The sequence below is a fragment of the Grus americana genome, chromosome 5 (genome assembly GCF_028858705.1).
Source record: "Grus americana isolate bGruAme1 chromosome 5, bGruAme1.mat, whole genome shotgun sequence".
Classification (NCBI taxonomy): domain Eukaryota; kingdom Metazoa; phylum Chordata; class Aves; order Gruiformes; family Gruidae; genus Grus; species Grus americana.
In genome coordinates, this window is record NC_072856.1 from 46,413,538 (window position 1) to 46,441,460 (window position 27,923).

The 27,923-nt window shown below is 53.6% G+C and overlaps 1 protein-coding gene across 3 annotated transcripts; it reads right to left on the reverse strand.

Moving 5' to 3' along the window:
• Positions 1–5,553: 5,553 nt before the first annotated feature.
• Positions 5,554–27,909, reverse strand: ISM2 (isthmin 2). 3 transcript variants are annotated; one of them, XM_054828490.1, is made up of 6 exons: positions 26,866–27,909; positions 12,021–12,275; positions 11,183–11,543; positions 10,200–10,340; positions 9,599–9,676; positions 5,554–9,081 (listed from the first exon to the last, which is right to left on the reverse strand). In XM_054828490.1, exons 1-6 carry the CDS (start codon positions 27,001–27,003, stop codon positions 8,564–8,566), a joined length of 1,491 nt encoding a protein of 496 aa, XP_054684465.1. In that variant the 5' UTR covers positions 27,004–27,909; the 3' UTR covers positions 5,554–8,563. The 3 variants fall into 3 exon arrangements, with proteins under 3 accessions (XP_054684465.1, XP_054684464.1, XP_054684463.1); XM_054828489.1 differs by lacking the exon at positions 26,866–27,909 and adding an exon at positions 19,076–19,424 and having other exon boundaries at positions 9,599–9,670; XM_054828488.1 differs by lacking the exon at positions 26,866–27,909 and adding an exon at positions 19,076–19,351.
• Positions 27,910–27,923: the final 14 nt, after the last annotated feature.

Below are 27,923 nucleotides of genomic sequence, written 5' to 3' on the forward strand. Positions count from 1 at the left end.
TTCTGTAGAGGAGACAGGAGAAAAAAAAACTTTAGTGCCTGTTTAAAAAAACCCCAAATGTAATTGTTTGAGTTGCCTTTTGAATTATGGAGGGCATTTCTAGCCTTTTCTGCTCACTATTCCAAAGTGGTTAGCCATGGTTAAGTGTGTATGGGTATCAAGAGTGTGGTATGAAACTAAGTTGTGTATTGGGTACTTATCCCTGTGCTGACCACAAAGGAAGTGGTGCGACAGCCGGGCACCCGTAGGTACAGTGGGGCTTCCCTGTGTCCTGCAGGGTTGGCTTCCTTAAAAGCACCGTCTGGCTGGGAAAGGGGCTGCAGGTGTTCTGCCAGGATTCTTGTGCACAGCTGAACTACTGTATGCATCTGGTAGGCTGCAGGAGTGTTAACAGGATGTAAGCACACCAATGTCACTATGCAGCGTGCCTCTTTGGTTTTCTGTTTGGGAAATCCTGGACAGAAATGTGGGGAAACCTTAAACAGCAGGGCTAGCAAGTGCGTTCACAACCAAGACAAGCGGTTTGGTAAGAGAAGAGCAGGATGATTTGAAAACTGAAAAACATGAGCTCATTTTAAGTTAACTTGAGACAAACTTGACAGCTGAATCACAGTGTCTTCGCTGTGCTTCGGCAGCCGTGCCGGCAGCTGGCAGTGCCGCGGCAGCAGTGCTCGCCTGCAGCAGGGCTCCCCTGGCACAGCTGAGCGAGGGCAGCAGAAGGCAGGCCCCGCTAATCACCTGCCGCTGGAAGGTTAGGAAGCGGGACAGGAAGGCAGCTGAAGTGGAATTTTAATTGCCTTCCTTTCATCACAAACAGGGTTTACTTCGGGCATCCTGCTGCTACTCTAATAGGACACACTTTGGCCTCAGCCAGCAACCCACATTCATGAGGCTCACAGACTCAGAGCTTTGCTCGGAGGCCATTTGAGGGCTCTTCTGACAGCAAAACCGACTGCCCTGAGCTACTCTGGTGCTGCCCCAGCTGGGTCCCTGCCTCTTGGGCTGGAAACCACCATCCCCAGAGCAGCAGAACAGGCTGTGTAGCCATGTAGCCATGCCTTGGCTGCTGTTCACAATGGAATCTGTTGGACTAACCCACCGGTGAAGGAAAGCTTGCGCTAAAAGGCCAGGCATGAGCTAGCACTGAGCGTGAGGCATGGAGCGTGTCAGGATATGCTAACGCTAATGGGGCACAGCGGTGGTAATGCCTTACACCACTTCAGCCGTTTACTTGGCAAGGGTGATCTGAGCCTTAAGTTGCTGCATGCTAGTGAAGATCCCTGCGCTGCATCCGCCTGCTCTCAGCAGAGACCCGCTCCTTCAGCTACAGCTGACATCTGGTGCAGCTACACAGATGCTAATGAGAAACCCCAGACCTTTGCTTTACTTGGAAGTGTCACAGATCCGAACACAGCTTGCAGTCCTTCAGCTATTTGGGGGAGGGAGGGCTATATAAGATGAGGAAGAAAAGCAAGGTCCATTATATTCCTGCCCAAAGGCTCTTCAAGAATCTGAACTGACACAGGATAAGACGTAAAGTCTTGCGAATTAAAGAAAACAAAGGTTAAAAAAACAGAAAACAGAGATAGAAGTAAAGAGTGAATTTTTCATAGTGATGAGACATCTGAGGTGGGTGCTAACTGGCCATGTGCTTATGAAGCACATGGAGAAGATGAGTAAGGAGCAACCATCAAACAACAGAGTATGGGGTGCCAACCAAAGACGTCTCTGAAAACATATAGTGAATTCTGGAATTTCTTGCAGCTGGTGATATGGTGCCACTAAAAGTTTACATGGATTTAGAACAAGAGTGGAAAAATTCACAGAAGAATAAACCAACCAGGGGCCATTAAACAGAATGACCATCACAGCTGGCTCAAGAAGCCTCTTGGCCACCAGCTGCTGGCAACAAGGAAAGTACTTCAGGGAAATAGTGATGTGTGCTGGCCCTTCTCTTTACTCTTCCTTCCTGGTCACCTGCTGTTGACTGCTGTCAGAGACTGGGTACTGGTTTAAGTGGATCTATGTTATGACTCGTTTGGCCCTTTCTTGTGTATTGGATCATTTATGAACTTCTATGGGAAAATCAGGCCACAAATTGAAAAAAATTGAAAGCCTCTAGCCTAAGTAAATATTAGAACTGCTTTGAAACATCATCTAAACCCTACTTCAATGGCAAAATGGGAAGAATTTAAATAAAATATTTTTTAAAAAAGCCAAAGTGAAAATAGTCAGATGTTTCCAGCATGACAGGGCTTGGTGCAGTTTACCCTAGAAGACTTACTTGGGAAAGTGGAGCAATCTTTCAGAATTCGATGAGGAATGGGGCTTGGGGGGGAGAGAGGTGAGGGCCAAGGGAATTAGATCAGTCTGTAACATCAATTCATGAAAAAATACTGAAAAATGCAGTCAGTAACCTGTAAATATCCAGCTAATCAGGTAAAAAGTTACAACCAGCACACCTATATCATGGCTACATCAAGCACAACTCATATGGAGTCAACCTAATGCCTTTCCTTGGCAGAATATCTGGGCTTTATTAAGACTTTAGGCAATGCTTTATATTATATTTTTATTATTAAATAAGGGAAAGCCTAATAGAGCTGTAATGAAGCCAGTATGTTTCAGTATAGAAGATAATATAACTGATAACTTAAAAGTCCAAAATAATTTACATCACCACTGGTGCTGTAAAACCCTTAGAACACAAGTTTAGGATTGAAAATGATCTCAGCCGAGTGGAAAAGTGATCCAGGAGGGGGGAAAAAAAAAAAAAAAAAAGAAGTATATTTGACCTCACTGAATTGCAAAGTTTTACACTGAGGCAGAAACCACCAGTAACGTGTACGAGATGGGAAGCAACAGGCTTGGCAGCATATTTGTAAAAGGCATTTAAGTTGGGCAGGTTATGGTGAATTTTCAAATGGACATACATTTAAAACATCATGGAAGAGAACAAAAGCTGCCTGGCTAGGCTGGGTTTTGTAGGGCTTGTGAAGAAATCTTTCGATATAGTATTAAGAAAGCCCCAGATAAGACCCTGTGGCTTCAGTTTTGGGCTCCAGGCTTCAAGAAAGATGTGAACTACTTGGAGCGAGCTCAGTGGTAGGCAACGAGACTAACCGGAGGTCTATAATTACAGCTTCTAAGGAAAGCCTGAAAGAATTGCATGTTTAGTCTAGAGAACAGAAGATGGTGGAGAAGGAGGGAAATAGGGAGCGCAATGATAAAATTCTGAAATACATGAGAGGTAGGAGCAAATAAGGCAATAATATGCTCTCTGTAACCACAGACAAGATGCAGTGGGCTTAAAATAAAGCAGGAATGATTTAGATTGTCTGCTAGGAAAATATTTCTCCCCGCAAGAACAGTAAAGCTGAGGTTATGGTGGCATCTCCATCGCTGGAGAGCTTGAAGCCCAGGAGAGAGCAGGACTCGTTGGCAAGGAATGATTTGCCCATGTCCCCGTGGTGGGGCTACATAGTTTCTCGAGCCCTCCACTGTGTGTGGTACACCCTCGTGTGCAAAGGCTGCGATGCCTGGTGCGGGGAACTTTCTCCTAGCTCCTCAGAAACCTCACGGCCGCTGCTCAGCTCCCACAGCACAGACAAGCCTGGCCAGGGTTGGGGCTGGTAGGGGCTGGCGTGGCGGGGGAGGCTGGCTGGTGGATGGGCTCTGCCACGGCCCCTGGCCCGTGCGTGACGGTCAAGCTGTGCGGGGCTGTGATCCCTACTGCCGGGCTCCCATGCAGTGAGAGAAGAATAGCTGACATGCTTGCAAGGACCTGGAACAAAGCAGGGGCTGGGCCCCGCCAGCTGGGCTCCTCTCAGGCATTTCCGAGGGGCAGCTGGCCACTGCATGGCAGGGAAGGAGGGCGAGACATTCCTTTCCCGACTGCAAACATGTGGGTCCATCCTCTGTGGAGATGAAGGGAGTAAATCCCAGCCCGCAGACACATCGGGCAGGGCTACCCAAGAGTGATTTTGGCATCCCTTCACATGGTGTCAGTGAAAGCAGAGAAGAGGAGGGGCTCTGCCCGGTGCTGGGGATGCGCTGGGGGTGATTCTCTGCACCCAGGGTGAAGGCAAAGCACTCACCCCATCTGTCCCCCCAGGCAGCTGACCACGGACCGGTGCCTTCAAGGTGTCATTCACAGTCAAAAGTTCTTTGTGCAGCTTGCTCCTGACTCGTCTGGGGCGAAGAGGGGAGGTCAGCAGGGACAAGTGCGTGCTGACTATTGTGCTTAGCAAAATCTGGGCATGGCTCCTCCTGCGTACAAACTAACTAAAACTCAGCTGCAGGCCAGATGCCAGGGAGCTGGTATGGCTGAGCCACATGAAGCTCCAGTCCAGGCTGGCAAACTAAGACACCTCAACTGGTCAAGAAATCTTGTGTTCAAAGCAGCAGGCAAAGGTGCAGTTTGAGACTCTTGTTGCAGACTCTCTCTGTGATTTCAGGTGACATCTCCAGGTCTTGAAAACCTGCAGAGTTAGGGCAGCAATTCTTACTGCTTCCATTCTCTGGCTGTGGGATTTCTATAGCCCAGGAGTTTCAGAGCAGGGCTCATCATCCAGCACAGCAAGGACCTTGTTGCAGAGGATAAAGGCATGTTAGGCATGTTACATACACAGTAGTAACTGCTGACTGCCCCTCCAGGGAAAGAGTGATTTTTCTCTGTGCTGCTTTTCCTGCAGAGTGGAGCTCAGTCTGCTGCCCCTGGCTTGGGCTCCACCTAACAATGTTTTTGATGTTGCAGAAGACCAGCGGGAAGCTCAGAGCATCCTTCACTGAGAGGAGCCGTCTGCTCCCCCCAGGCAGGGGCCAGCAACGGCGCCAGGCAGCTGCGGAGCAGAGCCCCGTGCTGGAGTAGCAGATAACCCCTGACAGATGTGCAGCCAGCACAAAGCAAAAGGAGCAAGAGAGAAGGAGGGAAAACAGCTGGAAATAGCAAGAGCTTGGAAGTGGTCACGATTTCTGCAGCAAATTAACGACAACAAAAAGTTGTGATCCCTGGAAAGCTTTGCAAATCCCCCTGCTATCATTAGCTGTTGGGTCTGGAGGTGGTTTACCAAACCAATTTTCCAGCTGGGATGATGCTGGGGTTTTTTCACCCACTCTCATCGTCAACACCTGCTTAAAGCAATGTGCTGGTGTAAGGTTGGTCGGCATCCAGCTCTGGCCAGGCTAAACATGGAATAAAACCTGGGGTCAGGACTGAGGCACAGGGAATATATTTGCTTCTCAGCACGGACCCTGATGGTCTTCTCGCAGGAGGCTTCCTTCCCTGTGAGCAGAACTTCACATATCCCATGGCTGTGGTGGTAGGCTCTGGATAGTCTATTATCTGTGTTTCTTGCAGCCAGACACCATCAAATGCAAATGCTAAGGGAAGGAGGCAAAGCCACCAGGGTCTTTGCAGTACAGCTGGGGCTGGGGACTCGAGATACTTAGCATTCAACATAGTGTCATCCCTCTCGACCAAACAAATAGCAACATATGCTTCAGTCCCAACTGAATGACATCAGCAACACAAACATATATAAAGTGCTTTATTGCAGCATCAGAATAAAGAATTCTTCTCTATGAAATTTTGTAGGAATAAAAGACATTTTATATATATTATATATAAAAAACACAATAAACTTAAGGAGTGGAAACTTAGAGATTCATCACTTAAATAGCAGTGGGCTGGACAGAATCTTTGATGGGATATAAAAATAAACGCTTGTTTAATGTCTGCTTTTCTCATGGTGCCCTGCAAAGCCTCCCGGTGTATAAGGTGCTTGTGTGAGGAACAGCACTGCTTCTTCTTTCTCATGCTCCATTTCATGCCTGTATCATCCAAACCATAGCGGCAGTGAGGCAGAACAGCCACTCGGCTTTCAACCGGCTTTTGGCGGGGGGGGGATCAACGCAAGAAATTTTTCTACTTGCCCTTGTATGCAAACTCCATTTATTACACAAATTATAGTTTCTTTCTGGGGGGTTAGACTGGTCGACATACCCAGCATGAAGAGGAGGAGGGTGCAAATCCTGGGTAACAGTCCTTATTATAAGAGTACTTCCTCAGAGAGCAGCCAGTCTAACAGACAAATTGGCTGAGGTATTGAAAGTCTCCTTCAAGAAAGGCTGTTTGCAGAGGTCCTGCTTCCATGTGTGGGTCCAATACTGGACCCTAGGCACATTTAACAGGAGGTTGTCTTAAAGAAGTCTGTACTGATGGTAAATAAGCTCCTCTGAGAGTCTGCTGATGTTAATGATGACATATGATATGGGGAAGGCAATATGAAGATGCTCTGCCACATGACAGAAGATAATAAGCTCATCCTTCCACGGCCTCAGCCGCTCAGTTTGTCTGCTTCCCGAATGAACACCTCCATGTCCGTTGCTGAGCCTCCCTGCACATGTCCTAGGCTCCCAGTACCAAGCCACCAGACCACTGCCACCCCCTCCTGACCACCTCTTTATGACCTACCTCTTTACCAGCTAGTAGTGAGCAAATGGCTATTTGGGCCAGGGAGCATGTAATGGTCATGAATATTTACCAGTGTCTGGGTCTCCATCCATGCTTATTTGGTTGTGTCTTCCTTCTCACCCTTTATGTAACACATCTCAGACTGCACGCCTGTTGGGAAATGGATGGTGTCTACCTATGTTTTGATAGCACCCATAACTGGAGTCTGGGAAGATGAGTGTGGAATAATAGTTAAATACGAATAATTCAGCAATAACTCCATTAATACTTCTGTTTTACCAGCAATGAAGTCTTAGGTACTGATGACCAAGGATGCAATATTATATCAGTAACCAAGGCAAAAGGATCAACATACACAACATATGTCAGAACTCACAGAAAGACTCCCCAAAGAGCTATCAAACTGTGGATATTCACTGGCCCTGGAGAAAGCTCCTGCAAGAAGAACAGACCTAACACAGGACAGTCAACCAGGGACCTCTGCACCCAGACAGATTTTTTTGTCCAACAGTGTCCTGCAGAAAAACATGGAGTAGCCAACAGTAGTGGGTGAAACCTCTAGTCTAGAAATGACTCCATTCTTCTTTACATGTGCTTGACTTGCTCTTTTATTTCCTCTGATGCATAAAATTTGCTAAATAAAAACTATGAACAGTTTCTGCCAGGTTCAGTGACCAAACGTCCAGGGAGAAAGATGCTGAGCCTAGTTTCTCTGCAGGAAACCTGGGAGCTCCCAAAATATGCTGGGAGAAACTGCCATGGACCTCTGAAAAGCTGAATAAAACCCAGGCAAAACCAAAGCGCCAACGGAGAGCACCATGATCTGCAGACAGCAGGTATTGACATTATTAGCATGTGTGTGTCTCTTCCTCCTTTGGAGCCACGCTTGCTCTCCTGGCCAGGCAACGAGCCTGAGGGGAACAAGGTGCACCCATGACTTGCTTTCTCCAGGCTGCCTCTCACTGGGGACCTGAGCAGACAGCATGGAGCAGGGCTTGAGGCCAGCAGCAGACCAGAGAGGGGCAACGCTGGGTGCTCCCAGCAGTGCCTGACTTGTTCCTATGTCCATGGAGAACTCAGCTCAGTGCTTTCTGCTCCTCTCCAGCAATGGCACAAGCAGTGGCCGTGCTGCCTCCTGCCCCCGGCAGGGCTGTGGGTGGGAAATGCAGCACTTTCTGCTGGGCCATGTCATGGGTGCTCCTGAGCACTGAAACCCACTGCAGGGCTGCTGGGGAGCCAAGGCACAGAGGCGGGCTGGTGGTGGGACTTGCATGGGTGCTGCCACCCCGGTCCCCCAAGCACTGAGGGGGAAGGGCTGAAATGCACACAGGTGGTGTCCCTCCTGCGCTCACCTCCTCTGAGGTCCACCTGTGTCTGGCTTTGGCACCCAGCGTTCCCTTTCACAGCCAAAACCGCAGTGGCAAGGCCAACTTGCCAAGGGAGCCCAGGCAGCCAGTCTCCTCCTGTCCATCCCCACCCCCCAGAACCCTGCTAAGCGTCTCCTTGCTCCTTCCCAACCGCGCATGCAAAAACCTGAGGAGAGGGGAGACCCCACTCTGTACATATGGCTGGGACAGCCCTGCCCCTCCCTAGGAGGACCCACCCCCAGTTTCAGAAGTAGACCAGTGTGTGCCAGGGCAGGCGTACAGGCAAGAGCAGGCAGCTCTGCCTGCAGCAGGCCAGCTCCTCGGATGCGGCGTGAAGCCAGCAGGAGCTGAGGCCGTTTCACCCCGCAGACGCTCAGCTTTCAGGTCGCATTGAAAGATCATAGAGAATAAAGCGGGCGGGAGCAGCCCCCCGTTCCCTTTACACCTCCCATCCCCTGCAGCTCCCTGTGCGCCAGCCCAGGCACCCCGGGATGCAGGACCACCCCAGGCGGCATGGCAGGGATTGCACCACGATAACCTCCGGTGCCCTCAGAAATCTGAAGGGGGGCCGAGGCACCCCTGTGAGGGGCCGAGACGGATGGTGCATCCTCCCCACTTTGCCCAGCGCCAGCAAGGAGCCCATGAGCAGGGCCAGGGCTTTGCCAGGCTGGGCCAGGGTGGGAGCCAGCAGTGGCCATGGCTCCTCTGAGCATGGCTGTGGCTAGTACTCCTTGGCCTCTTGCAGCTGGGAGAGGTACTCCTCCTCAGCGGGGTTGTCAGCACAGCGTCGCCCATTGTTGGGGGGCCGGACGGCGTGGTAGCGGCTCCAGTCGCCCTTGCAGAGGATCCAGGGCAGCATGTCCACCTTGTAGTGCAGCTCCGGGGAGAACTCGGTGCTGATGAGGTTGGGGACGCCAGCCCCCTTGCCGCGGGTGATGAGGCGGGTGTGCTCATCGTAGCAGCAGTGCTGGGCAGCCAGCGTGGTGCTGTCGAGGGAGAGCATGGAGCGCAGGCAGAAGCGTGCCGTTGGCTTGTAGATGTCCAGGCGCTCCTTAGGGCCGCTGGCGTCCCGCCATCGGAAGTTCTTGCCCTGCCGCTCATCCCGCAGGTTGACGGCACTGTAGACAGCCTCAAGTGGGTAGGAGCAGGGGCAGCTAGGCAGGTCCGTCAGCACCTTGCTCAGGTACTTGGTGAGGAAGTCACTTTTGCAGTTCAGCCACTTCTCACAGCTGTCCACCTCTGGGGGGGAGGGCACCGAAAGGGTGAGGGCACGCGCAGCCCACACCCCACGTTACCCGGCTGCCATTTGCCCGCGGCCTCGCCAGCAGCACCAGTGAAGCCTGCAACTGCCAGGCAGGAGCAGCCAGGCTCCTGGGACGGGCTGGAGCCAGGCTCCCTCCCTTGGGCAATGACAGAGGGAAGGGGTTTCGTGCTGGGGCAGAGCTGACCCTTGCAGGGGCTCTGCCCAGGGCACCCATCGCTATGGGGGCTGGCAGCATCCCCCCATGGGAGAGGGCGCACAGCAGGCTGGCCTCAGCCACTGCACTGTAAAGCAGGACTGTGTTGTACCAGGGCTGTGGGAGGAACCGGGTTTCCCAGCACGATTGCTGAAGCCTGCACGTGGCAGTGGTTTGGGTGACTTAGGTCTGGACACCAGACGCGGGAGCCCTTAGCAGAGCCCTCCCCACCAGCCACCTACACCCCCCGTGGGGTCTGGCACCGAAGCCCCCAGTGCAAGGCAGAGGCGGAGGCTGACCTGAGTTGAACAGCTCTGTGGTGTTATCGCTTTTGAAAGACGTCTCCTCTGTGGGGAACACCATTTCCCCCTCTGCTCCTTGAGAGGGGAAAAAAAAAACAACCAAAGAGCCAGGTTGAACACCAGGAGGAGTGGTGGGTTTTTTTTCTTCTGTAAGGGCACCAGGCACCATCCATCTTCCACCCCCCTCTCCCGCCACTGCTTTGGTGACACGGCCCTGTGCCTGGGAGGAAGGGCCAGCAGCAGGACACACAGAGCAGACCTGCCCAAGGCTGTGGGCTATGCAAATCCCAGTGGATGGAGCTGACTCTCAATATGCCTCAGGAGAGGATTTCAAGCTCCCAGTGTGAGACAGGTGCAAGGAGTCACACACCAAGCTGAACGCCAGCTCTACCACCCATGGGCACCGTGTAACTGCCTGGGGAGCCATGAAGCCCCATCAGAGCTGCTTTGTGGAAACAAACCCCCGTGGTCATTAGCCCTGATCACGTTAAACATAAATAGCTCTTGAAGCATGAGCAATGCCCAGCCTGCAACAGCGGAGGATCAGCCCACATCAGGGTCAGACAGTGCCCAAGCACTGGTATGGCCAAGGGCTCACCAGGGCAGTGCGGCAGGTCGCAGGTCCTCGACTCCGTTGCTGTGCAGGCGTAGCCACAGGACCGGGTCCTCTTCTGGTTGCCACTGCCACAGGTGATGCTGCAAGGGGACCATGGGCTCCACTCCTCCTCATCTTCATAGTCTGCACGTGGCAGGGGAGATGCAGAGAGTGGTGGACCTCAGCAAAGACTCAGCAGGAGGGGAGCCAGCAGCCACCCAGGACCTCCCTCAGCTCTTCCCTATCCCTGGGCTGTCCTTTACAGGGATGCAGGGCCAGCGCTGCCCAGGGCACACGGAGGTGCCTGGCCACATGATGCCAAGGGCCAACCCTGTCCTCACTGGCAACCCCAGAGAAGCAGCCCTGAGCAAAGGCTGTTGTTCCCACACCTTTGCTCATGATTGTACCAACCCAGACAGGCATCGCTGCCCATCCTCATCCTCACCGAACCTGCCCAATACACTTGCCATGATGCTGAAGCATCAGGTTGACTGGTTTTGGGCTTGTGGCCGGGAAGCTGCAGGAGGGAGCTGCTGTGGTGCCCTGGGTCTGTCTGCCCACCGGCATCTACCATCCGGCCCTCTGCAGCTCCTCTCCTGGGGGGTGCCCAGGTCTATGGCAAAGGCTTCTGGCACTGGTGTCACCGCAGGGACCTGAGTCAATGGCAGCAGCACTTGCCATTAAACACTTACACCGTATTTCTCATCTGAGCATGCCTTTGCTAGAGTCCACACTCTAGTCTGATTACAAGCAAAGGCAATTCCTGCTGGGACGTTGGCATGTCCGACCACTGGCAGCCCCAGCTGGGTGCTGGCCTTGCTCCTCAGCATGCTTGCTTATTTTTTAAGTAGGAGCTGAGCACCAGTGTGCCGTGATCTCCAGTGCAGAGTTGCTCCCTCTGCAGTGAGATGGGGCTGTGGGTCAGGCAGGGCAGGGGAGGGCAGTGCTGGTCTGCAGGGCAGCTGCGTGCGCCCAAGAGGACTCACCATAATTATATTTTTCCTTAAAGATCCAGTTCTTCTGCCCAGGCCACTGCTGGTCCCAGTCACCTCCCACTCCACTGAGCATGGACTCCTCCTCCTCATACTCTGCTGTGTAATCTTCCTCCTCCTCCTCCTCCTCCTCCTCTTCCTCCTCCCTGTCCCCTACATCCAGGTTGCCATCATCCTCCTCCTCCTCTTCCTCCTCCTCCTCCTCAGTGGGGTCGGTGTATTCCCAGAAGAGGGGCCAAAAGAGGTCCTTGTGGGACAACCACTCAGAGGATGTCAGGGACCAGTCATTGCTTGTCTCCTTCAACAGGTCCATCTCCATCTCAGCCTGAGGATCATCCACTACTTCGATGGTCACCTGGAGGCCAGATATGAGGTAGGGCAGTGAACCAGGGCACAGCCCTGGGACAGATCTACCATGCGCTGGTTCCCAGCCCGAGAGGCCAAACATGCTTTGGGCTACAGGACCACACAATGAGCGCATCTGGAGGGACCGAGCAGAGGCAGAGCGGGAGGCGCAGAGGGGCTGGTGGTCACCCACAGGGATCAACACCACCCTTAGAAATTGAGAGGTCACCCCCCCCGCAGAAGCATTTGCTCTGGCTCTACGGCGAGGGTCTGTGGAGGGGCAGGGAAAAGGCCATGAGCAAATTCCTCTGGCAAGGGGCTTGTCTGTGCCAGGTATTTGCATCTGGTAGTTACCAAGAAGACAGAGGGCAGCAGCCACACAGACCCTGCTCATGAGACCTTTCCTCTTAGGGAACCAAACAAGGCTGGGGAGCACACGCAGCACGCGCCCACATCCCCCCGCAGCCCGCCCAGAACTGCTCCCCACCTGGATGTTGGGGTTCTGGGCATTCAGGTCCACGTTGGCCAGCCCCGGCAAGCTCTGCAGGTCCAGCACGAAGGGCAGGCTCTCCTCCTCGCTGTTGAGTTGGGGCACTGCTGGGCTCCTGGCAGCCTGCTGAGCCACCCCACGGCGCCTGTGCCGCCGCGGACCAGCCTGCCCGCTCCGCCTCAGCCCCCGTGCCTTGCCTGATGGCGGCAGCTCCTCGTACCCTGCCGAGCGGTGGTCGGACGAGGCAGAGACCTGGAGAGGGAAGAGGGGAGGAGGTGCTGAGGACATCTCCTGGGGGTGGCTGTGCAGGGAGCAAACCGCTCCCCAGCAAAGGGGTATCTGGTCTCCTGCACCAAACAGTTCCTCCACACCATCTTATTGCAGCATCAGGGCAGCAATTAACATGTTGATTAATTAAGTTAATACCCAGTGGCCTGTGCTGTGCCAGGGCTCAGCCCCACTGCACCTAAACAACCTACAGGTCTACTCAGGCTGGTGCTTCCCATCCCCGTGACCATCCTCTCTGCACCCCTCTGCTGTCCCGTTGCCCATCTCGCCTGGCTTTCCGCTTCTCGCTCACCCTTTTTAGCCATTGCTTGCTCCCTGGAGATGAGTAATGGCAAGGGCTGCTTCTGGTCACAGAGTTACGAGAGCTCATGTTTAATAATTAATTTTATATATTCAGATAAAAAGTTTATAACAAGGGCTTTATGACAAAGGGGAAAACCTCGCCTAAATAAATTCTTCTCTAGTGTCAGCATTAGGGCAGATGACTTCCAGCAACACAGGTTTAACTGAGATTTCAGATGCTGCCCAAAGGCTACCAAAGAGAGGGAAAGAAACTGCTGGTAGATATAACCCAGCTACCTTTATCTCCTTGGGAAGGGAAGATGCCCAGCCAAACAGGACAACAAAACTTACTTGCCAGCGCTGTCAACGGCTCTAACCGCCGCTGCTGCTGGGGTGGCACGTGGTGTTTCGTTGCCAGCCCTGCCCAGGACGTGCAGGGGGAGCGGGCAGAGACCCTTGCTGGGATGGCAGCACCGGCTGGCCGGGGGTGCGGGGAGGTGGCCAGTGAGCCCTGCCAAACGGCCAGGCTCGCGCTGAGTTCCCACATTCCTCGGCCCCGCGCTCAACGCGCGCCGGCATGAAACAGCACGAGTCAAAGGGCCAGCAGGCTCCAGTGCGCCCGAGAAACCGGAGATGGGAACAACTGGCAAAGCCCCCCTGCAGCATGGGCTGTCCCCGGGAAGGTCTGCGGGGCCCCACAGCTTGAGGCTGGAGTGGAGGTGCCCGAACCCCCAGCATCTCTGCCAGCGGCTGCCTATTTCTGGCTGCCCAGCTGAAACCCCCTTTTGTTCCCAAGCTCTCGCCCTTCGCGCCAGCCCAGTCGAGAGCCGCGGGATTAACGAAGAGAGCGGCGTGCCCCCTCCCCACGGGGGGACACAGAGAGGCATTTCTACCTGCAATTAGAGCCAGATGGTTTGGGGAAGGACTCCCCTCCCTTTCATCCTGATCACTGGAGCACTTCAAAGGCAGCTGGAGCCTGGCCAGGCTCTCATGAGCCACACAGCCTGTCCCCAGCCCTGTGCCCACACATCAAAGCCCACGACCCCCCCTGCCCCCATCCCCGGGGGAGGGAAAAGAGCAGCAGGGATGCTGCTGGTCCCTTGGCTGCTGCCCAGAGCGGGCTGGACGTGGGGAAGGGCCGGTGACAGACTTCACCAGATGGGCCCGGAGGAGAGAGGGCTGCAGGGAAGAGGGAGCCTGTGCTGCCCGGCAAAAGCGTTTGTGGCTCACCCCCCTCCCTGGCCGGGTGGGCTCCTGTGGCACAGCTGGCAAACATGGGCACAGACAGACCCCTCTGCCTGCACCTTCCCACAATGGTTTTGGGAAGGACCCATGGGAAGGATGCCCGGCTCTGCCCCAGCCTGTTTCCCGCTGCTTCAGCCCCTCGCCAGGTCTCCTCTTGTGCCCAGGCACTCCCTGGCAGGGAGCAAGGAGGAGCCCAGGCAGAGCAGAAACAGCAAGGGGGGCCGAGCAGGCAAACCTGGCCGTGTCCCGGTGCTGGCCGCACGACAACACCCGCTGGTGCTGGGTTTGCTGCCAGCTGCGCGTGCCCAACACAACCCCTGCACAAGGGGCTGCCAGCAGCCCTGCGAGGCTGGTGCTCCTGCCTAATTTGCAATGAGCTTATTGGGGCTGGGTAAGCTCATTTCACAGACAACCCAAATTTAATACACATGGAAAGAGAGGTCTACTCTAGCAACAAGATCCAAGCTCACCCGAGGACATCAGAGCAAGCGAGCCAGGAACAGACTCCAAGTCTCCAAACTTACACTCAGTGCCTAATTCAGATTTTACGCCCAAACAAGCTCAAGAAATTCAGAGTACTGTTCCCACAGGGAAAATGTAAAACTGCCTCAGGGGAACTGGCTGCGAGAGTGTCGCAGGGCGAACAGAGCTCCTTCAGCTCCCAAATCCTCTGGAGGCACAAAGACCCCGAGGGTGTCCACCCTGGATGGCCCAGAGTCCTTCAGTGATGGTCACTGCACTGTACCACCCAACCCTTCCCTCCTGCTAATGTCTGCATCGCCTCGAGGCTTCCCTGGCTTAAAATTTGTCCCTGCGTCAGAAGATGTCCCTTCTGAGCAGGGTCCTGCTCAGTGCCCTGTTCCTGCCGATCAAGCCATGGATTTTAACGAGGTCCTATGAGGCCCAGTGCTCCCTCTGGGTCAGAGCATCCATGGCACCATGATCCTGACGGGCAGATGTGTCTTCTCCGTGTCACCAAGGGGCTCCTGCCAGCCATGCAGGCAGCTGCCCTTGAAGGTCACACTCCTGCTGCGCGACATCTACCCTCTCCTCTGCCCTGCCAAGGGAACAGCTGGATAAAGCTGTCAAGCTTGGAGCTAAGCCACCACAGTGCATCAGCTACGGGAAGAGAAGAGCTGGCCTGTCCAGAGTGAAAACTCTACTCCCTTGCTCTCCACAGAGCGCAGGAAAAAGGCTGCAAACTGTCATAAGCAGCTCCCCTCTCCTTCTGCCGCTGGGGAAGGACGCTTGCCACCACACGGCAGAAGCAGAGAACGCAGTGCCGGGAAGCCATCAATATCTCGCAGCCGAGCTCCAGCCTTCTGCAACCAGCCAGCACCAAGGAAAGGAAAAAGCTGAAGGGGGAAATGCCGCAGGTCCTCCTGCCTATACTTAGGATATCCTGCCTGGCTGGGAATAAGGGTTTCCAGGGCAGGAACCCAAGAGAAGCTCTGGGGTAGCGCTCGGGAAAGATCAAGCACTTTCTGTTTGTGAAGACCCTGTTTAGACTGAAGGCTACAAGCAGGATCACACCTGCCTCCCTACCAGCCCAGGAGCCCTTCTCACATAGTCCAGGCTCTCCTGCGTGTAGGACTGCCCTCCTAAACACCTTGGGGCACAAGCTCAGCCAAGATGTTAGGAAAGGAGCTCGTCAGCAATTCACCCCAACGTCGTGCCTACTTTGACATAACACGGGCGACATGGTGTGTGGAAAAGGTGTGTGGAAAGGCCACATGTCATTTCTTTAGAGACTAAAGCCTGATATTTTCCCATTTCTAGTCCATACACCTCTACTAAAATTACTCAGAAATCTGAATATGGTGAAGAGAGCAGTCACAAAACCATTTCAAGAGATGGAAAGACTTTTCTAGTGAAAGATTTGTACAATTCAATTTGTTCGTCATGTTTAAAAGAGAAAGCAATGACTTGACTTCCCAGTTCTTTAAGGCAATAATCCATCAGGCACCAGAGACTCTCTAATCCAGAACAGAAACACATAACAGGAACCAACGTGTCCGAGTCAAAACCAGACAAATTCAACTGAAGAGTAAGGATCGTGCTTTTAACACCGTAGGTGATTAACCGCAGGAACAAGCTAACAAGGAAGGGGGCAATATCTCTTGTGGAGACGGTCAAACCCATGTCGCTGGGCTCAACACATATGTACTGCATCTGTGCTAGGGAAGAAATTTAAGGATCTCATTATTTCTTCTGGTCTTAAAATCTGCGACTTTGCTATAAACTTCTGTAAGACTCTGAGCTAAACCTGGGTTAAGAAAGCAAATGACTGACATTCATGTGCTGCACGTGAAAAATTATTAGAGACGTGACATCTCAGATCCTACAGCAGTTTTAAACCTGAAAACATCAACAGACTAATCCCTGTGCTGTACTGTCCTTTGGACACCACTATGCTGCCACCACAACCACCAGTACTCGTCCCTCCAGCGCGTTCCTCAGCATCTCCGTAGGCACTGCAAGTTGCCAGTGAACCCACTGGCAGTGCTCTTTGTAACTACGTACGTTGCTGAGCAAAGCTGCTCTTCCTCACAGGGTTAAACCCAAGCCAAGTACACTTGAGATAACTCCCCAGGAGCGAAGCACTGCTGGAGCCCGTGCATCAGCCTGTACATCAGCGGCACGGAGCAAGGACAAGCTCAGAGGATGCAGCTTCCACCAACACCTATCCCGAGCCAATTAGCGAGCGCACAAACTCATTCAGCTTGAACCGAAGAAACCTGTGCACGCGGGAGTCAGATCGGAGGCAACGTTCAGGCTGTGCTTTGGGCTTGTTAACACTGCAGTGAAGAAAATGGTGTATTTGCTGACGGATGGTATCGCACTGGGCTATAATTATAAGAATGGGGGTTTTGTTGCTTAATCATTACTGCTTGTGTTAGGTTTCCTTTGAACAGTTTTACCACGCTGTACTGAAACAAGAACCCACCAGAAGAACTACTGATCTTTTCCAGAATAGAGCTGAGTCTACGCAAGCATCTTCCTACTCTTTCCCCCAAGCCCTCTCCAACGTTATTTTAAAACCAGTCCTGCAGTTTGTTGCAAATTTGCCCACTTATGAGTTAGCCAAGCACAAAATAGAAATCAGAACATTCTTTTCTTTTTTTCTTTTTTTAACCATTAATCTTTTCCTTCCATATTCACCTAAATGAGCTACACAGATCTGGAGAAAGCTTTCAAAAAAAAATTTATCTTTGGACTGAAACGAGGCAGGAACAAGTCCAGAGCAGGGTTTTGTTAAAAAGCTATGGAAGCAGAGGGGTGCTGGTTGGTTGCTTCAGAAGGAAGCCTAGCCTGCTTGGGGCTGTAGTTTGCAGAAAGGCTCGGGACAGTTTTCACTGGTGGGAGTGGGATAAAGGGGAGGTTTTTCCAGTGCTAACAAGTAACACTGTTAAGTCTCTTTAAAATAAAGGAAGGTTGAACAACAGCAATCAACAGGAACAAATGCAGTGTGCTGTGCTGCGCTGCCTCCCTCCCATAGCGCTGGGCATGCTATCTCCTTGATGACCCCACCAGAGACACCGCTGAAAGGGCTTTTTTAGCTAAGGCAGAGACCGCCTTAGCCTCCCGAGGGCTGCAGTTTGATCGCCCCAGTTCACAACCCATCCACTGGCACAGTCTTTCAGCCAGGTGGAAAATCCACCGGACGTACATCAGGCAAGTGACCTCTGTTACCCATCAGCTCATCACCCACTTTTAACAGATTTCCCAGACCCATGCCAAAGCACAGCGTGCTTCTAGAGGTGTCAAGAGCTGAGTGGGTACCTACGAGAAAACGGGGAAGGCGAAGATGCCACCCTGTCTCCATTCCTGTCTGTAAGACCTCCTGAGCCACAACCCCAATGATCAGATACGACACCTTTAGACTTATAGGCAGGGTGTAGCAGGAGCCATCACTCAAGGTTTTGACAGGTGAGCTCTGGAAGATCTGTCAGAGGTAATGTAAGGCAGTGGACACCTCCAGATGCCTCCCTCTTCTTCTGCCTCAGGTTACACTCCTGCCCACAAAGGGACTGTGGCACAAATAAAGAGCAGGACCATGATCTCCCAGCTGTTCTGCTCACTGGTCCACTTGAGGATCAACTCTCATGTGAGTGCTGGTTTTGATTTTTTTTTAAATAAAGACACAAGCATTCCCCTTTAGATTTTGGGAGAGCTCTGCAAGTATTTGTGGAACTGACAAGGCACTTGATTATCATGCTTGCGTGGGCAGATCCTGTTTATGACAGACCAGCAGGAGCTGGCAGCAAACTGTGGGCTGTGCAGATAATTATTATGCCCTCATGATTATAATTTTCACGCAGTTATCAAAATACTTTAGATCATATGGAATCACTCTCTTTTCTAACTAGCTTCATGCCAACTGTCTTGAGAACAGAGCTGCAGGAAGCAGCATCAAAGGCTTCCTCATGTCTCATTTATTTTCATGTCTCACAATTGTGACAACTGTAATGTCAAAACTCTTTCCAAGGTCAGTGACTTGGTTGGCCCCGAGGCAGAGCCAGCCCTGGAGCAGAAGACACCACAACACGGAGAAGCAGCAGCACGCAGCTCCGTGAGGAGCAAGGACCCAGCATAGTTGACATTGTGCAAGACAGAAAATGGGGCTGTTGGCCAGGCTGCTGTCAGTGCCCCTCACCGTGCGTCGGCACGGCCTGGCCCTTCTCACCACAGCTGGCTCTCCTGCAGGCATGATGATGAGTAACTTGCCAGTGGCATCCTCAGCCAACTCCCCAGGTCACTTGTGACACAAGGAGGACAAGTAGGAGCCTGGTGGCTTTTCATGTCTCACCATGCCTGCCTATTGCTCTCCTCAGCGTCACATGCAGGTGCTTCTCTACCATAAATATCTTGTCCCTCTTTAACACTGAGACAAATGCTGTAACCCCCCCATTTTGCAGACAAAAAAAATTACCTGCCCCAGGTCTCTCAAGCAGCCTGCAGCAAGACCAGGAACAGATGCAGGTCTCCCACGTCATACTTGAAGAAGGTGCTCAGGAAGGTCCACCATAGCTCAGTTTCTTTTCCTCACCTGCCCCCCAGGAGGGACTGTCCTCCCTCCCACATGCATTAACCACACAGTGGAGAAGCCAGGGCATCTGGTTAGCACCACTGACATGTCCCAGCACGGCAGCTGGGGCTCTCTTTGCACTGGAGACTCTGCCCAAGTGCACAGGTCCAAGGGTCGACCCTCGACAGGTGGTGCCCAGCACCCTTACCTGAGGAGGAAGGTACCCCTGAGCCCTCTGCTGCAGCCAGACCAGCTGGGAGCTGCTCAGAGAGAGCACAGCAGTGGTAGGGGAGCAGGGCCCCTGCAGGGACTGCAGGGAGAGGTCCCCCGGAGAGGTGAACAGACACACATCCATACCCTCTGGTGCTCTCTGGCAAATGATCCTGCTAGGGCACATGTTTTCTGTTAACATAGTTGAGCTGTAATACGCATAAGCTCTTAATGCATCAGACTGCGTTGCTGTTAACTTGTTCCAGCTCTAAACCCCATGTGCTTCAGTAACCATTAACTTGTTCCAGCTAATGATCCACATTTTGTTAGCCTGCACACCGTAACTCTCTGGCTGCTCCAGCTGCTGCTTCCCTCCCCGCCACAGCCCAGGCAAAACTGCAAAAGGAAAAAAAACCCAAATACAGTAAAGCAAGTGCAGAAACAGGAAGGCCAGGACCAACACCAGCCTCCCCCTGCATCCCCCCAGCCTGCTAGAAGAGGTTGCAGTGTGGGGGACACTGGGCAGGTTGGGAGCACAGGGGGCACCCGCTCCCCTTCTCCCATGCAGGCAGTGGGGCAGGAAAGGCAGCCAGCCAACCAGATGCAAATCCATCGGGGATCCCTTCAACAACAGACAAAATGGGCACCTGAGCTGGGCTCGGAGCATCTCCATGGCCTTCAGGGGAAGGGATCCAGGCAGGGATGCTGCATCTCGGCTTCCCGAAAGGGCAAAGCTGGGGTGACTCACAGCCAGCAGCCCCTGCCCCAGGTGCTTGGCTGCAGCTCCCCAGCCCAGGGGCAAGCTCAGCTCCCCTCCCCAGCCCAGCAGCAGGATTTAATGGCTCCTCTACCTCAGCGTGGGGTGGAGAAAGGGTCTCAGGGTAGGAAAACCTTCCTCTCCAGCTCCAGTCTGTGTCATTCGTAGCTCACTTGTTCATAAACTTTTCCAGGACAGTCCCTGCTACTTCTAAGTGCCTCACCAAAAAATAATAATTATTTTTTTCCCCACCATTGGGAGCCTAAGGCTTGCAGGGGCTGCAGAGGTAAGTCCTAAGTCAGAGGAAAGCTAGGGCACATCCAAACAGGGAACCCCACTTCCCCAGCATCTTAGTCCCCAGTTGACCCCTCCTCTTCCCTTTGGCTGGTCACTTCCCAGTGGGACCTCAGCTGTAACCCCAGGGTGGGCCCAGGCGTGCAATAGCCAATCTGTAATCCCGGGTGTGGGGGAAGCCAAGCTGACCCTGAGACCCCTCACAGCACCTCTGGGCAGACCCGCATCTCCCCCACTGGAGGCATGAGGGAGGCCACCCTGTGGATGCTCCCCAGGAGAGAACAACTAGATGCTCCCCTAAGGGCAATCTTTGATTTTTAAGGACCAGCCAGTTTAACCAGCTTAAACTGCAATGTGCCTGGAGGGGAAGGGGGGGCGGGGGGAACAGCGGACATGAATACATCTGTACAACACCTTGTCTCGCTGGAGGTGCTGCATGGCACGGCACAACTGGTCTCCCCTGGGATTTTGGCTGCTGTGGGAGCAGCTGCAGGTGAAGGGGAGGACAGGGAGGGCAGCAGGAGGGAGCACCAAAGTGGTGGGGAAGAGAGGACATTCCAGGGAGGCGAAGAGGTGCTGATCCTTCGCTGGTGGAGCACCTCCTGCAGCACCTCCCAGCCATCCCAGAAATACTATCCCCTTGCCCAGCGAGTGCCTTGGGGGTCATCTGCCAGGAAAAACGCCAGGGCTTGCTTGCGTGCCCCCAGGTTCAGGCTGCCAGGGCTGGGATGGAGGATGGCTCACCTGAAGGACACTGTACCCCTGCCATGCACCAGCCTCCTGCTGCACCCTACGTGATGGTCCCTTGGCCCCGCCTCACACCCCAAGTCCTGTGCACTAGATGAGGCCCTGGCAGACTGGGCCAACCAACAGCTCCTAATCCAAGATAAACTCACGCCTCACCACCTCTTCCCTGCATGCACGGGCACTTCCTGGCCATCTGCAGCCAGGTCCCCACCTTGCATCCGTCCAGTGGCATCAGGGACCAGCAGAAGGCAGCAATTTACTGCATTTTGTTCCCTTGGAAGCTGTATCCTTCCCGTGGAGACTAAACCAACCTGCAGCCCTAGAGGCATCACTGCCCTTCACGTCAAGAGCCACCTGGGACTCAGAGGCAGGTAGGTCACCATCTTTTTGGTGTCTTCATCTCATAAGTACTGAGATGAAGTATATCTCATAACAGCTTCTCAGACAAGCCCCACGAGTCCCTACACACAGGGAACACGCAGAAACGGAATTGCTTGGAAGCAATATGATGCGGGCTGACTTTTACAGCTGGCCATGTAAAAGCATCTGACAGTCCAATGAAGGTCCCTGCAAAAATGGTCCACCAAAAAAAAAGTCCTTGCACTTTCGCAAGCTTCTGTCTGAAACGGAAACATTTTCACACCAAAGCATGGCTGCAATCTCTTCCCTGCTTCTTGGCTACAAGCTCCAGTATTTTATATAAAAACCAAGCCTCTGGCTGACAGCATTTGCTTTGGAGGAGCTGGACGGCACAGGCTACCTTGTTGTCATGACCGTAGCTCAGACTTGTCCTCAGGCTTTCCTATGGGAAGTGTTTGGGCATCTTGTTTTGGGGATTATTCTGAGTGGAAGAATATTTATTGATTCTATGGAAACCAGAAGACCTCTGGTTTGCCCTCCCTACCCATAACACTGACAAAAGGAAAGCAGGAATTAATCCCCAGCACACTCCCTCCATCACCTCGCTGGGGCTGGAGGGACCACAGCTGGGGGCAGGATGAGTCCCCCAGCCTGCCTGTCTTTAAGAAGAAGGTCTGCAAGAGCAGGACACTTTTGGGAACCCAGAGAGAGGGCCGAGCAATGCCCTGTGGAGCGATTTATGCCTAATCTCTTCCCCTTACATGTGCCTTTTACAGGAACGCCTTTGATTGTGACAATGGGAACGCAGCAGACCTATTTGTGCAGTGAAAAGGGAAGAAGCCCCCTTGTTGGGCAGCTTCCCTACACCCGGCTCCCCTTTGTTTCTGCTCCTGCCTCAGCCCCAGGGCGGGAGGGTTTTCAACTGTGTTGACTAAGATAATTTGGCACTTCTCAAAAGGAAATTTGCTACAAAGGGCGAAGTACCTCCCTGCGCACAAAGAGCCCCTTTCAGAGCGGAAGGATGCTTCATTGCACGTTTTGTACCCACAAATCCGACCTCCGCCAAGGACAAAGCCAGGGACAAGAACGCTTAATTGCTGAAGAAATGAAAAGGTAAAAAGCACATCCGCAGGCAAAATGACTCTGCTACTGACACAGCCGGCAGTGGCCGCGGGGATCTGGCTCTGCAGGCAGCCAGCACCCACCCGGCCGCCCACTGGCACCCCGGCCGAGCCCTCCCGACCGGGCGGCAGCGCGGCGAGGTGCCTCCACGCAGGGCAGACGTGGGTGACAGCACAAGCTGGAGATCCGCAGCAGGGAGAGATGACTCTGGGGAAAGCCAGATCCTCTTCTCGGTCGGACAGCCCTGGGGGAGTCAAGAGCGACCAAGAGCTGGGGGGAGGCACACGGGAGGCTCCTGCAGACCTCCGTGCCTGCGCAGGCAGGAGCCACCGCCGGGCTCCTGCCAGCCCATCACCCCAGTGGGGTCACCAGGCAATGTGTCTAGGCTACTTAGGGCTTCCAAATGACGGGGCTACCCCGACTTAGAGTCTCCTGACAAACTCCACTCAAGACCAGCTGCTATTTCCCTTTAAAGCTTTTTATCTAGTACAGCCACGCCACGTCACCTTGGTGCTCCTTTACTCTCTGCTTGCTGGTATCTCCAGCCAGGCATCACGTCACTGCTACACTTTTAATTCTTAAGCGCTCCTCTGCACTCAGACTCCCTATGCAGGTCAATTTAAATCCAGACTGCTACCAATGATTTTTAATCAGTAAGTAAAACATCTTGGTGTAGACCTTCTGTTTTAAATGTAGTTTCCCATCACTACTCTTGCTGTCTGATGTAACCAGTAAATAATATGTACAGTTGTTATTCGTTTCCTTATTTCTCAGGGGCCAGGAGCCAGTCATACCAGGTGCTGTACAAACCCACTGATTTGCAGCCAACTACAGCCCTTATGCTAAGCTGGGTATTTCTTTTGTTGCCCTCCATTACCTCATCGCAGACACTGGATTTTGCTTTGCTCACAGCTTCAGACCAGTGGAACTCCATCAGCAAGCTCCAGCCTGGATTCTCACCCTGCCCCTGTCCCAGCCCTGCAGTAACACCCCCCCAGGGGCCTCGGGGAGCTCGCTGCTGTTGTTCTTGGTGCCCTTTCTCAAAGCGGTTCCCTCCTGCGAAGGAGCACCCACCAAGCCCACTGGAGCTGGGCTGGGCAGCTGGGACCCCCCATAAAACATTGCTGGCTTGCTCTGCTGCACCCTGTCACTGCCAGGACACTCGCTACCAACACCCCCATCACTGTTACTGCTGGTGCTATTATTTCTATGCACAGTTATTGAAGTGGTAGTGTCAGCTGACACAGATCTAATCACTTCTAATGTTTACATTTCTAGCATGTCAGAACATTAGCTATTTTCTATTTACTAGAAGAGCACTGGAACCGATTGATATCAGTCGGAAAGAATCCAAACATCTATTAACAATGCTCAAAGCCAATATTTTGAAATCCAGTGAGTTTATCAAAACATATTTTGCATTTAAAGCCTCTGACTTCATAAACAAACAAAGCATTAAGCAATGTGATAAGCTGTCCCTCATCTCCACAAGGGACACAAACTTTTCCAAGTATTCAGTTACCCAAATTTGAAGAGCCGCTGGCATGGGTCAGCACTTGGACCTGCCACATTTCTGCCCATGTCAGAGTGTGATGCATCGAACCTGCAAAGCACGTCTAAAAACCATGCTGTACATCTGCCTGCTGCTTCGGAGCCCACCTGCCTTTCCAAACAGCGCCAAAAAGCCTCCGAATGAGCAGGTAGCTTCTCTCGCTACATTTAATTCACAGTTGGGAAAGAAAGTACTCTGCCTTTTCAACTTCCAGTCAGACTGAAGAAATAGAAAATATTCTTGTACCTCTGTTGCTTATGCTGGGCTTAGTGTAACTCAGGCAACGCTTTTGTGCGCAGTATCACAGCTGAGAGAGTGCTTGCTCCTTTGGTAATGGCTGGAAGTAATGGATCCTGACTGAGGTACAGGACTTTGGAACATACCGATAAGGCTATCGCCCAAAGACAAAGCATGTGTTCCCTCCATCCTTCCTGCAATTGAAAGACTAACTCAAAAATTTACTGAAAACCTTAATGGTTTTAATTTTTCAAATTATTTGAGTATAGAAGTGCAACTCTGAGGCTCAGCACAGATGAGAAAAATTCCCATTCAATTCTAAACCAAGGAAAAATGTTTCCTTTAAATAAAGATGTTAAAATAAGTCCAAGTTATGTAATTGTTTAATGGTTTTGTTTGTCTATCTGCTCTGCTCCATCATTTCTATTTTTTTCCTCCTGGCCCCCTTCATTCTGCCCACATCTGTAGGGCATTACCCATAGTGTAACCAATACTCCAGCTGTGGCTGCCCTGCTGCCATAGAGACAGGACCTATCAGCGCTGCAACAGGAACCATCTGTGCGTATGACCCAAAATCACTCTGGATTTTTTTTTTAACCACCATACTGCTGTGCTTTTGCTCTCTACTTTAGTTCAAACAGCCAGGCACGACTACTCCAAATTCTCACCCGCATGCACCAGAAACAGAGGATTTCCTCCCAAAATGCAGCTGGAAGAAACATGCCAATACCTACCGCTTTCTCCCTGCCATGTGAACTGTGCAGCCAGTACCCCAAGGGATGCAGGGTGTGCACGGGAGCACCATCGGACCTCCAGAGGAATCAATTTTTCATCTTCCTCCTTGCTTCTAACCCCCACCCTCAAACCTTTGCCTATAAATTTCTTGTATGTTTGTATATCTGCGAGAAGCAAAGGTCCCAGGGACAGAGGCTGCGCTGTGTAAGTGCCGCATGTGATCTTTGGCTGGCCGCACAACGCTCCCCATTCACAACCATTCACAAACTGGGACTGACAGCAGCTTGCCCCGCTTCCCGATGTATTTTAGACGTTAGATAAAAAGGAGCCTGAGGTTGCACTGCAGGGTTCCATGGTGGGGACCTGCACAGCTTCCTAACATGCAGTTTGTCCCTATCCTATGCCCCCTGCCACAGGGCTGCGGTACTTTCCTGGATTTCGAGTGTAAATCCCTACTCCCTCTGCAGCCAGAGCCCAAGCATAGTCTGCCTGGCATTTGTCTGCTGAGTGAACCGGCATCTGTATCTATGCTTGAAGTTTCACACGCAATGTACAGCACCAACATGGTATTACCAGCACTACAGCATGTAACATCCCCAGCAGTTTGCGTCTGCTCAGTCCACACTTCAGTCGAAACCATTACCAGGATCGACTGGTAGTACTTGGCTGGACGCAGCCCATGCCCCCTCTTGCTCCGTTGGCCAGGCTTTCTGTGCGGCAGATTCCTTCTTCACACTGGATTTCATGCTGGAATGGAGTTCAGTGCATCCGAGAGGAGCTGCTGGCGTGACTCCTCCACAGATCAGCACTATGTTTTGGCAATAACTAGCAGTGAGGTATATTCCCATCACTCGGCACCTCCTCTGTCAGTCTGACTGACACTGCAGCTCAAGCCTGCAGCTTCCCATACTACTGTGTATCACCAGCAAGGGCCAAGCTGCTCTTACCCTGTCCTGCTCAACCGCCTCCTAGCACTACTTTTCTCACTTATTCCTTCCACCTAGTTTTAGCAGCATTCTTCAAAAGGGTATTTTTTTAAACACAGCTCTGCTGCCTGAACCACTTTTTCTCCAGAGAACAGCTTTGAGATGGAAACAGCTTGTTTTACCCATTCAGCTGTGTGTCTTGTTCAAACCCTGCCCTCCTGGTAGTTTGTTTCTGCCTTGTTCCTTTCCTGTCATCCCCATCAGGTCCCACCAGTTGGTTCCCAGTCTGACCAGTCCCTCGCTGCCTGGCTGAAGTTCCGTCAGCGCTCCGAAGGCAGCGCTGGCCAGCAGCCGGCTCTCAGAGGGGCGGGAGGCGCCGCCCCGAGGGTCCCTGCACATCCCCGGCCCGGGGGGAAGCTGGACGGGGCACAGGCTGCCGGGATGAGAACGGAGCATGACCACTCTGGAATCTGCCCCAGGGTCGTCCCAGGGAGGAGGAGAGATGGTGGCTGAAATCCGTCCCGTCTTATTTTTGTAGTAGCGGAGTTTTGGAGTTCCTGGCAAGCCACCAACCTTGCTAATTTTTCTGCAGGTCGGGTTATGGCCGGACGCCTCTCTCCTACGAGGGATGTTGCCCCCTGGAGGCAACGGATCTTCCCGGGCACTGGGTCACCGCTCTCGGCCCCGATCTCAGAGCAGCTAAACCCTCCTTTCCTGCAGCCTCTGTGCCATGCAAAGACCTGAGGCTACCCGAAAATCCCGGAGGCCGGGAAAGGGCTCTGCCCCTCAGCTACAGAAGAAACAGCCCAGAAGAGGGGAGGCACGAAGCCCTGCTGCTGCTTTTCCACCCGGGGCTCCGGGCGGCCTGGCCGCGGGGACACGTGTTGGATGCTGCTCCCTTCCGAGATGCACAACCACCTCCGAGGGAGCCCCGATTACCGCCAAGGTGGCCGGCTGCCCTCCTCAGCCTTCCCGGGCGCGGTAGAGAGTGCGGAGGCTGAGGAGGGTTCGCCCCAGCACCCTCCTGGCTCTCCATCCTTCTCCAAAGGCTGCCTTACCTCCGCCAGCTTGGAGCTCCTCTCCTTGGGGCTGTTGCTGCGCTGTTTCCTCATGGGCAGCCCTCTCACCGCAGCCAGGAAAGTTGTCAGAAAGACGAAGCCGAGAATAAGCACGACTTTCCCTCTAATCACAGGCATCTCTCCCTCCCTCTCGCCCCACCTCGCACGCCCGGGGCAGGCGGCCCGGCAGCACGCCCGCCTGCAATGCTACGGATCCCGTCCTTCCTCGAGAAAGCGAGAGGAGCGGGGAAAATTGAAAAAAAAAAAGAATCATATATAAAATATCGCAGACGGGAAGTACGGTCCCCCGCGGATGCGCGCAGGGTCCGGGGCAGGGTCCGCCGGCCCGGGCCGCTCCCGGCCGCTCCGCTCCCTCTGATCTCTCTTGCAGTTTGCCGAGCACGTTTCGGTGTTGCTGCTCCCCCGGGCTCGCCTGCCGGTGCCACTGATGCTGAAGGATAACTCTGAAAAGCTTCACAAGTGTGTGCGGGGCGGGGGGGGGCGGGGGGGGGGAAGGGGGGGAGAGAGCTTCGCCTCCCCACCCCCCTTCCTAATCCTTTCGGCAATCTGATTTCTTTTCCTCCTCTTCTCCTCCCCCCGCCGAGTCACTCCCCGGTGCTGCTGCGGCTCTTCAGGCAACGCCGGGCACCGGAGGGCGGGCGAGCGGCCGCTCCCCGCCGCTCGCCGGGGAGAGGCTCCTTCTCGCATGAAGCGCGCTCAAGCCCCTCCTGGGCGAGCGGCGCGGCAGCCGACCCCGGGCACGGCCCCGCCGCGCCCCTGCCCCGCTCGGGGGCTGCCGGCGCTGCCAGACCTCCCCCCCGCTCCCTCCGAGCGCTGCCCCCTTCGGGGCGCCGCCGGCCGCTCCTCCCCTCCCGGCAGCTGCATGGCCCGTGCGGTTGCGACCCTCTCTACCCGGTGGTGCCCCGCGGGGCGCTGCCCCTCCGGCGGGACCGGCCCGGCCCGGCCCGGGGCTCTTTGTTCCGCTCCCGGGCGGCGGCTCGCCTCGGCGGCGCCGGCCTTGCACAAGCCCCGCGGCACCGGGCGCTTTCCTCCGGGGG